The sequence below is a fragment of the Ochlerotatus camptorhynchus genome, unplaced genomic scaffold, assembly GCF_037179485.1.
Source record: "Ochlerotatus camptorhynchus isolate MF236.1 unplaced genomic scaffold, CSIRO-AGI_Acam_v1.1 ptg000266l, whole genome shotgun sequence".
NCBI classification, from domain to species: domain Eukaryota; kingdom Metazoa; phylum Arthropoda; class Insecta; order Diptera; family Culicidae; genus Ochlerotatus; species Ochlerotatus camptorhynchus.
Window position 1 is genome coordinate 2322302 of NW_027040756.1, and position 12385 is coordinate 2334686.

The 12385-nt window shown below is 37.5% G+C and overlaps 1 protein-coding gene across 1 annotated transcript in view; it reads right to left on the bottom strand.

The window, feature by feature from the left end:
* Window positions 1-6907: 6907 nt before the first annotated feature.
* Window positions 6908-12385, bottom strand: part of LOC135705404 (transmembrane protease serine 9-like) — a 130055-nt gene continuing 124577 nt past the window's right edge. The window contains exons 7-9 of the mRNA XM_065227134.1: window positions 7655-7817; window positions 7212-7581; window positions 6908-7147 (exon numbers count right to left, since the gene is read on the bottom strand). Coding sequence (XP_065083206.1) covers window positions 6935-7147; window positions 7212-7581; window positions 7655-7817 — 746 coding nt within the window. The 3' untranslated portion in view covers window positions 6908-6934. The remainder of the gene's footprint in view (window positions 7148-7211; window positions 7582-7654; window positions 7818-12385) is intronic.

Genomic DNA, 12385 nt, shown 5'->3' on the forward strand with positions numbered 1-12385 from the left:
CTGAAATGATTCAGTGCTTTCCGAAGTGATTTCGAACTTTTATGTAATTGTTCACTACTATCTGAAATGATTCCAACATTTTTTTTTTAAATGATTCAGTTCCTTCCTAAATGATTCAGTGTTTGCGGACTGTGACTTTTGTTTTGAATGTTTCAATACTTTCCAAAGCAATTCCAAAGTTTCTGTGATTCCAAACTTGTATGAAGCGATTTAGTACGTTTCGAAGTGTATCAGATTTTTTATTAAGAGATTCAGGGCTTTCTGAAATGATTTCAAACTTGTCTTTTATGCACTGATTAAATACTTTCCGGAACAATTACCAAATATTATGAATTGATTCAATAGCATGAGCTTGAGCATGAGCTTGAGCATGAGCTTGAGCATGAGCATGAGCAGGAGCATGAGCATGAGCATGAGCATGAGCATGATTGGCCACCCAGGGTTGCTACTCTGTTATTGCCAAATCAGCTGTAATTACACAGAGAACCAATAGATCATGCTTGGGACTAGAAATCATCTTCAATGTGTAAAAACTGGTGAATTGCTGAACGATAAGCTGAATTGATGTCCTAACGATCATACAACATGCAAGAACTTGGGATTGAACCCACGATCTTCTGCTCAGTTAGCAAAAATGATTGCCTTCTTTTCAACGAGCTCCTTTTTAATCATCAAGTTATTACCATGTAGTATATTAACAAATAAAACGATTCTCGAACCTTGTATGTGGATAGGCCTGAGATTAGACTCATGATGTTCTGCTCTGTAAGCAAAAAGGGTCGCTCTAAGGCCACCGAGCTCTTTATATCACATCATACCGTTATTCGAATTGTTTTGACCATTCAAACCTGAGACCGACGACAACGACAAGTTTCGCAAAATACACAATAAACAAATATGAAAGGACCTGGGACCACGTTTTTCTGCTCAGCAAGCAAGCCACTGAAACCGACGATCTTTCAAATCCAAAAACTAAAAGCTGCATTGTTCAGGCTATCATAACAAGGTATGACCGACGTGACGATTGTTTAAACAATCTATTCAAATGAAATTACGTTTTCGAAAGCTGTCAATAATGTACCCCACACTGGATCGAGCGTACACCCTATTTTTCAAAACATTCCGAAGTATTCCGCCCAAGATCTATCAGTTACGAGTTTCTACAATTGTAGCCTGGGATACATCGTAATATCTATTGTCCCACAAGACTCAACTATGTTTTTGCATTCGGGTGCACACTAGACTGATGCAAATTTTGACATTTTCGCTCCGCAGTGCTCAAACGGTTCCAAATCGGGTCCTGATAAGTCTCCCAATAATTGAACTTCTTTGATAAGAAACTGACTTTACACAAACCATTTGAAGTTTATATGGAAATTACTATGGGAAATCCAAACTCTTTGTTCATTGTCTTCTTACCTTTTTCCATATTGCACTATTCAAAAATTCAAAAGCTATACTTATGGAAAATTTTCTCAGCTACAATTTAGCAGAATATAGTTGTTGAGCCAAACGTCATATAAAATAGTTATTAATTGTTTAAGAGATTGATAATCTTATGGCATGATCAAGCAGCTGTTTTGTGAGCAACACTGTATCTTGCAGTTTGACATACACACTCAGAAAAGTCCATGTAAATTTAAGTGCTCTGAGAGCGACATATACTAGCGTCAATTTCGACATAAATTTGAGTCATAACCGACGCGAAATATGTTTCAATCAAACGTACTTTTCGACGTGCAACGAACTTTTCAGTCTCGGAGCACTTAATATTACATGACGTGTTTGTTTACGTGGCATATTTTATGCCAAAGACGAATTCCGTCACGTGTAAAATTAGTTATTTCTAAGTGTGATTTTTGTGCTGTATTCTAAGCGCCAGAAACACCAATGTTGCCTGCTGAACAGTTGATTGAGCGTAATCATAAGACATTAGTGGCTTGAATTATTGATAACTTTTGATGCTTACATTATATTTAAAAGTGGTTTTGGACAAAGTTGTAGCTGATAAAATTTACTGTGGGCTCAGTTATCATTATTTAAAGCAGAGCGATATGGTAAATTGTTTGATGGATATGAACAAAACATTTGGTTTTCCCATAGTAATTTCCATATAAACTTCAAATGGTTTGTGCCAAGTCAGTTTCTTATAGAATGAGTTCAAATTTTGGGAAGCCTCCCATTTAGAATTAGCAAGTTAGAACCCGATTTTGAACCGTATGAGCACTGTGGAGCGAAAATGTCAAAATTTGCATCAGTCTAGTGCACACCTTACCGGCAGTATCTAACTAAATCCGAAAAAAAGATCACGCGCGATAGTGGTTATCCCGGCAGGAAACAAACGGATTCCCAAAACAAATCATGCTTAAATACATACAAATTCTTAAAGCTCGCAGTAGAACGACGTGAAACGTGAGAAACCAAGAAATAAGTTACATGGGAAACTTTTACATTCAACCCATGTTAATGATTACCATATAACTGTTTTAGTTCATCTTAAATATTTTGCCGAAAACAGAAACTCGAAACAACGTGAAGCAACAGTGCGACCTGATGAGTAAATTCTGAGCCTAACTGTTTACCATAGAATAGGTCTAGTCTCCCTGAACAACTTTGTTGGAGATATAAACCTTCTATCAAGTCCATCTGAGGGCAAACAATTCAAAATGAATGCCACACTAGCGCTGCTTGCTGAGTGAATTCTGAGCTTCTCAAGTTAAGGCAAACAATAAAAAAATATTGTCTCACTAGCACCACCTGGTGAGTTAATTCTGAGCTGAAATCTTTATAAAAAAACAGCTCTTTTTCATCTGAACAGCTTTGCCGAAGACGGGAACCTTCTATCTAGTCAAGATGTCAAGTTAGGATAAATAATTAAATCTGAATTATCCTTAAGCCTTCAGGTATTGTCCATTTGAACAACATTACCGAAGACTGAAACCTTCTATCTAACCCATATGTTAAGTTAGGGTAATCAATGAAACATGAATTGCACACTAGCGCTGCCTGGTGAGCGAATTCTGAACAAAACCCTTTACTTTAAAATAGTTCTTGTCCGTCTGACCAACTTTGCCTATGACGGGGACCTCATATCAAGTCAAGATGTTAAGTTAGGACAAACAATGGGCAACTAACAATTTAATCAATATCACACTAGCGCCTCATTTTGAGTTGATTATGAGCTAAACTCTTTAAATTCTGAACCAAAATCTGTTCTTTAAGATAGGTATTATCCATTTGAACAACTTTGCTGAGCAGGATCTATAAATAGCGTTACATAATTAGTATTAGAATTAGCATTGACCAAACTACACAATATCGTAGGTACGAATTCCTAACTGTTGTTAGGAGAAAAATGGATATCTATTTCAAAGTGTTTTTACGTTACTTCATATGCAAAGCGGAGCAACACAATAGTTGGGTAAAGAAGAATTGCATTATAACACACCCACCGACAAACCGACATGAAACTTAAACTTAACTCTTGATCGAGAATCCAGAGCGGTCGATTCAAATGTGCAGCGATCCCATCTGTCAAAACCATAGAACTGTTTTATCTAGATAAAAATAATTTGTCCGAAATAGATTAGCCACGAACCAACTCATAAATTTTGTACGCGAGTTCGTGGCTAGGATACATATGTTCCGCGAACACGTCGGCAGATGTGAGTTTTGTGGTTTGATCAAAAATTTCTTTGTAATTTGTATGATCATTCATGTCGGTTTGTCGGTGACACACCATCGACTGGAAATGCTTTCGGCAACTTGGGACTTTAGATAGCTATGAAATGTCGCTAGAACTATTCCACAGCCGCAGACAGTAAGTCAAACGTGTACTTTTTTGCCTGCAGATTTGAAGACATACTTCAAATCTCCTCGTACGTCGTACGAGTTAGATAAAGAAGTGTGCGTTTGACTTGTACTGTCGCATTTATGGCCTTTCACTCATTTTCAACTTCTATTCAATTTTCATTCTGCCGTACTCTAACGGAACCATCTACCTACCCTCTTCTAAGACCATTCTCTAGCTAATAAATTACCACACTAAAGCTTCATGTTATTAATTTTGGTATCCATGACAGATACACACTTAATTCAGATCACCGAAGTCGGTAGGAATTTACCGGGTTTCTGAACAGCAGAACAAGTCGGTAAAATTTTCAAATGACCGTTACACGTGAGAAATCAAGAAAATTTATAAATTTTATTTTTCATCAATAAATGGGGTAAGCCGAACAAATTCTGTACAAGTTCAGAATAAATTTTCTAATAATTGGATTTTTCACTGATTTTTAAACTTTTACCGAACAGTTCTGTAGTTCAAAATTTACCGAACGATGGAGGCCTGGATTAGTGTGTACGTATTTCGACTGCAATGTGCTATGTTCATCAGTATCATTCCCACTATAGACTTATCAAAAACCTAACCCCCTTGAGTACTCATCCCATAGGTAAAACGTATCCAACGTATCTATTGTTTATTGATGTATAAACAATAAATTGGTGATTTTTTTTTTTTATTGGGTATCAAGCTGGAGCTGCGTGACAGCTTAGTTTTCAAGACTTGACCCGTTTGAATAAATTTTGCTTCTATCTTTGACAATACAGCAGAAGGACTAGCCTATGTTGGCCGCTTGAACACTAGATTACGTATGTATTGTTTCAAGATAGTTATAGAAAAAATGCTGTGAAGTGTGCGCGTAGATACATTCGCGTAATAAACCGATTGAATAAGTAAATCCGTTTCGAACGAAATATCTAAATTATGTAAGTTACGAAAACCACGCGAATTCCGAAAGCCATGCAAGACAACCGAAGCGAGAAAAAAGGCTTATTATCATTTAAAGAGTGCCACCAAAATAAATGTGATAACCTACGTTGGCAAGTTGATTAATTTTGGTTTCTTCCCTAGATACTCTACTTATTTTACTGTTGAGCTTTGTTTTAATTTAGTTATTTTACCACACGTATCAATCATTTCAAGATTTCCCGACCGTACCGAACTAATTCTATACTACAGAAGCTCAAAAAAACTTTTGGTGAGTTCTGCCTAAGCTCCGTAGACGTAGGCGTATTGATTCTGACAGCCGTGAAAAGTTGAACATGCATCAATACCACATAAGAAAAGATCGATTTTACCTATGGTTTAGTTCATAGATCAACATTGACTGCTGTTTAAAAATGTAAGTACTTGAACACTAAGAAATAAGTTGACTCAAATGCTTTAACCACATATATAAGAGATTTAGCGTATTGAGAGAATAATATAGTAATCGAGTACAACAAACTCAGGGGAATACAATACCTCCAAAAGTTTAAAAGTTATTAATTGTCACATACCTCTACTTCTACTTATTTCCTAAACTATTCCTCTCCTTGTTAATCTGCTTAATGCTGCCTGCGTTTTCTTTTTAAAATTCAAGACTAAATAAGAAGATTTATTCTACAACTTTAAATGTAAGTTGCCTAATCCTAATTCTTTTGTTAATCTAATGTTAATGTTAATGTCATTAGACTCTCTGAAGTTTCTTATTCAAGTTCATTTGATGATTATGATATCTCATTAGTCTAATTTAATAAATTTTCACCTAATCAATCATAACCCATGCTTTATTAAGTACATACACTTGTGCTTGTAATCTAAAATTAACGTGTTTCAAGTATTTTTGATTTAAGCCTATACCTATTTATTATATCTTAGTTCGACCCAGGTAACACCTTCATGTGACTAAAATGCTTCATTTTGAAGTTAGTTTCCTAGCTGATTTTTAAATTATATAGGGTATATGCTCCAATTACGCTCTCACGTTTCCACTATGTCGCACCAAAAAAAATACATATGGGTATGTCACAATAGAAGCACGCCACAGAGGAAATCCGGAGCCATAGTTCAAACACTTATCCCAAATCAAAATGAAGCACATATAAGATTAGTTACAATACCATGTACAAAAATGATGTTTAACATTGTTTCCTGAGTAATACTTCAATGAAAACAACAATGAAAGCTTGTCACGCAAATAGAAGGAGCACTGTTGGGCACTTTCTGAAATATTTCAATAGTATAATTCCCTTGCCCAAATAAATCTATCTGCGTAAAAATAAATAAAAATAAGAGTGATTTGCGGCAAAACCCACCAGTATCACACCCAACGTCAGTGCCTATACGTAAGCGTACTACGACGCGGCTCTCAATTAAAGAAGTAACAAGTGTGATACTATCACTGCTAGACTAGATCTTTGGTTCTCTCATGCAGTGGTTTATCAGAGAGGGGAAGCTTAGTAATCCCCATTGCCTGCCCATGACGCCATTCTATCGCGGCATGAGGCAGCAACGCCGACCATAAACCTACCGTCTCCAACACTCCACTATAAAGCATGAAATTAAGCCCGCCCACCAACAGCAAGGTGCAAAAACTAGCCAAGGGGAGGGAACAATAAATTGGTGATTTCTCGACCTATATTGCTTATTTCTATAAACAAATTTCGAAAATAGCGATATTATGTAGAAACAATATTTCGTACATTAGTGCAAAATTATTGATTATTTAAATTTAAAGTGAATTTCACCATACATTATCATGTCGAAAAAGACTCGCTCTCTGGTAGTGAGTGCTGATAGAAGCAGTACGAAGCACCCAACTTATCATCAAATAAGTCACCACGTTTCATATTAGTCTCCCACATGAGAAACCGTTTCCTACAAATTACCCTCTCTAACCACCCGTGGCCCGAGAGTGGTTAATGGTCCATGTTCAGTGAACACTGTTTATCTTTCTATGTTATTCCCTGAAATTTCTTTCGTTCTACCTACACTTCTCACAACAACCACATTTCGTTCTGTTTATTTACACCTTCCATTACACTTGAATCTTGTCTATTTCTTCCGTCTCATTTGCCCATTGATGGTTGCCTTCGAATTCGTGTGATTTCTCTACTTGCTGCACAAGCAAGTGTCATCCATGTTGGCTCTTATCCAGGGCAAATATCGAACGACCCTTGTGTACACCCCCGGATAGCCTGCTCGTCCGCACCCAACGCCCCAGGAAACGATACCGACAATTTCGTGTTTGTCACCATGCCGCACCAACAATGGGCCTCCGGAATCGCCCTGACAGGAGTCCTGCTTCCCTTTACCCGCGCACAACTACAATGATAGATAACACATTTATGATTAATTCCTGAAAACTCACCACAATCTCAAATCTCACCATATTGGAAGTTATCCTCGAAGCCCGATACTTCATACTCCGGCACTGGTCCAGCGTTAGGATTGGAACGTCCACGTGCTGAACGATCCCCGGAAGCGAACCTCCCTCCGCCGTGCGACCCCACCCAACGACGGTACCAGTCAGTCCTGCGGGTTCGCTTCGGTCCTTCGGCAAGCATACCGGTTTAATGGTTTTCGTAAAATCCACCGGCTTTCGCAGCTTTAGTAGAGCGATGTCGTGATTGTAAGAATTCTGATCGAAGCTCCGATGGCGGATGATGGCCGTCACTGCTCGTTGGATCGCTTGCGTCTCGGTCGTGAGAAACTGATCGTGATCGCCCAGAATGACTCGGATTTTGTTGCGTTTCAATCTGCAATAAAATGACCCCCTGTTAGCAACTTTGAAAGACGGAGAAATGCTTAATTGAGTGGTAGAATAGGAACCTCCGAACGCAATGTGCCGCCGTGAGTACGTAGTCCCGTGTAAGAAGCGTTGCCCCGCAGTGGAATTGGCCATCGTAAACCAGCCGCGCTAGCCATGGATATTGATTGACGCCGGTTGGTCGTCCTCCGACGATACGAGTCTCTTGATTTGCTGTTCCGCACTCTGAGATTGTTCGAAAAGTGGTTGGAGAGAATAAGAGAGGAGACAGAAATGTAAGTGAGAAAATGAGCTACTAACATAGCACGGATTGCGCCTGTTGAGCAGGCAGCATGTATTGCGTAGTGCATACTTTGCAGGCGTATATGTTGGATGGGTTTAATTATTTATGTTTAGTATGTTCGAAAAATAACCAGATCTGTAAGAAAAGTTGATTTTATAATTTTGTTAATGTTGGGATCTATATATATATATTTAAGATAGTAGCCTTGCAAGAAACGAAAACGTATGTTTTGGACCATTTTACCCCCATTTTCCCCTACTTTTTGGAGGAAATGTTTTTTTACAGCTCTATTTTTCGTAAAACAGAAGCACTTTATGCATGGTTTTAGAATACTATGTCTTCAAACGACGTTTCATGAGATATTAGGGGAATACGGGGCACACTTTCTAGGGGAGTAAGGGGTAAAAGTGAAAATACAATCAATGTGTTTTAATACAAAATCCATTTTTTTTAATATCATAATATTTTTTTCTGAAAAATTCTTTTAATTATCTTTCATTTGGTATTTTGAGTTTCGTCATCGGCCCAACAGTTCAAAAGTTATAAATTTTTGAAAAAAATCGAATTTTTTTTTTTTTTTACCGCCCTAATATATAAATAGTCACCCTAATGACAAAATAAAAAAATACGGGTCTAATATGTTGCGATAAGGAACAAAACTACCAATTTTTACAAAATTCTGAGAACCACTACATATATCGTTTTGCTGTTTACAGACAAAAAAGGTGAAAACTCTTTTAAAACAGATAGCAGTAAATTAAAACTTATTTAACCCCAATTAACCTTAATATTTCGAAAAAAAAAATTTATTTCAACAGGTTCGTAATGTAATATCCTATCGATTGGCGTATTTGGATTTTAATTTCATCTATAAATGACAAAGTTACAAGCGTTCAAAACCTAACACTCCTTCACCACACATATTTTTTGACTTGCACCCCAGTATAGTCGACAAAGACGTAGTTCTACGTCAAAAAAATCTTATTATTGCAGGCAACCTTTGAGGTCATTCAAACAATCGCATCGTTCAACATCTTTATGAATTAAAATAAATTTAGCGAGGGTTCACTTTTACCCCTTACTCCCCTATAAAGTGTACCCCGTATTCCCCTAATATCTCATGAACTGTTGTTTAAAGACATAGTATTCTAAAACCATGCATAAAGTGCTTATGTTTTACGAAAAATAGAGCTGTGAAAAAAACATTTTCTCCAAAAAGTAGGGGAAAATGGGGTAAAATGGTCCAAAACACATACTTACAAGGCTCTCCGGTCTATGGGACCACGCGCAATCGATTCCCCGGACGATTTCTCTTCGGAAAAGTTGTTTTTCATGGCCGGAATTCAGCGTGCTGTTGAAATATTGAATTTTGGGTAATTTTGGACCCATTTTTGCCCATAGTGCATCGACTGGAAATGCTCTCGCAACGTGGGGCTTTAGGTAGTGATGAAACGTCACTAGAATCATTCCACAGCCGCAGTCAGTTCTAAGCAGAAGGAGGACGCACATCTTTTGCCTGTAGACTTGAAGACATACTTCAAGTCTCCGCGTACATCGTACGGGTTAGGCAAAAGATGTGCGTCTGACTTCAAAAACTGTCGCGCATTAATGGCCCTTCGCTTATTTTCAACTTCTATTCAATTTTCATACTGCCGTACTCTAACGGAACTATCCACCTACCCTCTTCTAAAGATCATTCTCTAGCTAATAAATTATCACACTAAAGCTTCATGTTAGCATTTCCAACCAACTCTGAAAACGCGAACTTCGCATATGAAGTAACATAAAAACACTTTGGATAATTATATAATCATTTAAAATCTCGGATACCTTTTCAAAAGGACGAATCAGTTTTGTGAACAAAGATTAAAGTGTCAATTTTTCAAAACCCTTAGCACTCCCACGCAAATTAACACCACCATCAGGTAGGGTAAATATTACTCATTATTAGTTAGTTTTCGTGCTAAGAGCATCGAGAAATTGGCGTTTGAATCTTAGTTTACAAACCAGATACGTCCTTTAGAAAAATTATCCGAGAAATGTTTGTTCCTTTAGTCGCTCCTTGGTTTTACAACTATTTTTATCGGGGGTGGGATGTGGCTGTCAAATACAAACAATCGTCACCTCAAATGGTTCCAAATGTAAAAAACCATAAGAAACCTGCATGGTTTGTTTACGTTTGGAACCAATTTCATATTAAGAATGATCAGTAGGCTGATTTGACTGCACCCCAAGTAACAAATCTAGAGCTGCTTGGCTATATTCAAAATTTATAAAGGTTTTATTGCAGCTGCAACCATTACCTACTGCTTCATGACGGTCATATACAATGCAAGTCATGAAACATTCTTATAGCTATCTACACAACCCCTATAAAGGTAATGAAAAAACCTACTGATGCTTGTGCTATTTTCACTTATGAAAGGTTTTATGATTGCTTTGAAGCATAAAAAAAAAGTAATATGAATTGCCCTTATAAAACCCAAAAATAAATCCTTTTGTTGCTTTATAAGTAAGCGCAATAAAACTTGTTGGCCATGAAACAGTTATTTTAAAACAATTATAAGCATTCAGTTGCAACTTGTCAGAAATGTAAATAGGCGGTTTATTTTTACAACATAGAAAAGAATCAAAACTTTCCGGTACTTCCAAGCGGAGCGCAAAGAAAATCAACAAAATTGTTAGCATGAGCATGAAAACATTTCGTGTATACGTATACGCGACGTAGTGTGCGTAATAAAAACGTCAGCAATCTCCATGATTCTTCCGTTCTCGCTCGCATATACATGGGGTGACACGGTCGAATCTTGGTCGAAATACATGGAATGGTGACAGTCCTAGGACAAAAAGATTGAAATCACGCATAACTTTTCATAAAGGTTAATGTACCATTCAAAACTTTTCCAAATGTTTGTAAAATTCATCGGTTGCACCCGTAGAACAGGAATATACATTTGCCCTCAAATAAAAAAAAAAAAAATTCAAGCTGAACATTGCATTAGGTCCTAAGTAATATTGACAGATTCTCTTCGTCGACTTTCTCTTTGCAACCCCACGGTCATGTAAAGACATTCCCAGGTATTTTCAGCACATAAATCGATAAAAGAAGCTTTTATCTAGCATCCAATACGACATACACATCAAGAAACGGTTCGGTAAATAAGTTATTAACGAAAGAGAAAGTCGACGAAGGGAATCGATCAATGTTACTTAGGACCTAATGCAAAGTTCAGCTTGAATTGTTCTTGTAAAAAGAAAATAGTTCTCGTAATAAAATCATGCATTATGCTTTTCTGTTCTGCTTTCATCCTATGCATACTGGGCCAGGAATGCAACCTAGCGGAGCAAAATTAATAACTCCGAAACGAAGCATTTCCGCGACTTGGTGTCTTCGGCAAAATTTCCCATCATAATAAGGACCATCTATTGACATAAACAAATAGTTCAAAACTCTTCCGCAAAGATGGTGCCACAATCTAACTTCTTTCTCTGACGGTTTTGGAAACTTGATGTCTTCGGCAAAGTTGTTTATCTTGACAAAATGAACAGCTCTTTCAAAGACGTAAAATTTCCACAGTCTGCTGGTTCCAAGTTATATAGAGTTAAAGAAAAAAAATGTAAAAAATATGGTTTTCTCTTTAACTCCATATAACTTTTCTTTAACTCCATATAACTTGGGACCAGCAGACTGTGGAAATTTTACGTCTTTGAAAGAGCTGTTCATTTTGTCAAGATAAACAACTTTGCCCAAGACATCAAGTTTCCAAAACGTCAGAGAAAGAAGTTGCTGGTGTTAGAAGCAAACATATTGTAAACATTGCTGAGCTCTTAAGTGACAATGTCACACCATTATATAATGCGAACAGATAGAATTACGTCACTGCCAACAGGACCATCTCAGAATAACTTCGAACAGTACTGAACTTTACAAAAGTTTTAAATCACTTCGAAAAACTTGGAAACACTGGATCCGTGTATTTAGCTAATAACATATTCAAAAACTTCAGAAAAACTTGAGTTCAGTAGCGAAAATGTTCTTCTTTCCTTTATTTAACGTCGGTTTCTGTTCCGCAATCTAGTGCCAATCACCGACGGACATCGATTGCCATCCATTGACGACAATCGAATGTGCAGGAAGGCAGCTTCCACACCTGCGAGGATATCGCATCCATTCATCAACACATATGGGCCGGGACCAACGGCTTTACTTCCCTCCCGAAGGAAGACGTGACCAGAGATTTTTATGCCTCAGAAAAATCCCACCGATCTCGGCTGGGATTGAACGGGGTGTTAGAAAGCAGTCACGCTTACCACTTCACCACCGGCGCCGGCTGTAGCGAAAATGTTGAATCACTCAAAGATAGACTCACTTCCAAAAGTGTTAATTTTTCTGGACTGATTTAACACTTTCGGCAGTAATGTCATGAGTTCTTGGGAACGTCTAAAACAAGAACCTGATATAAACGTAAAAATCTGGCACTGAAACAGTAAACGTATTGCCTATTAAGGT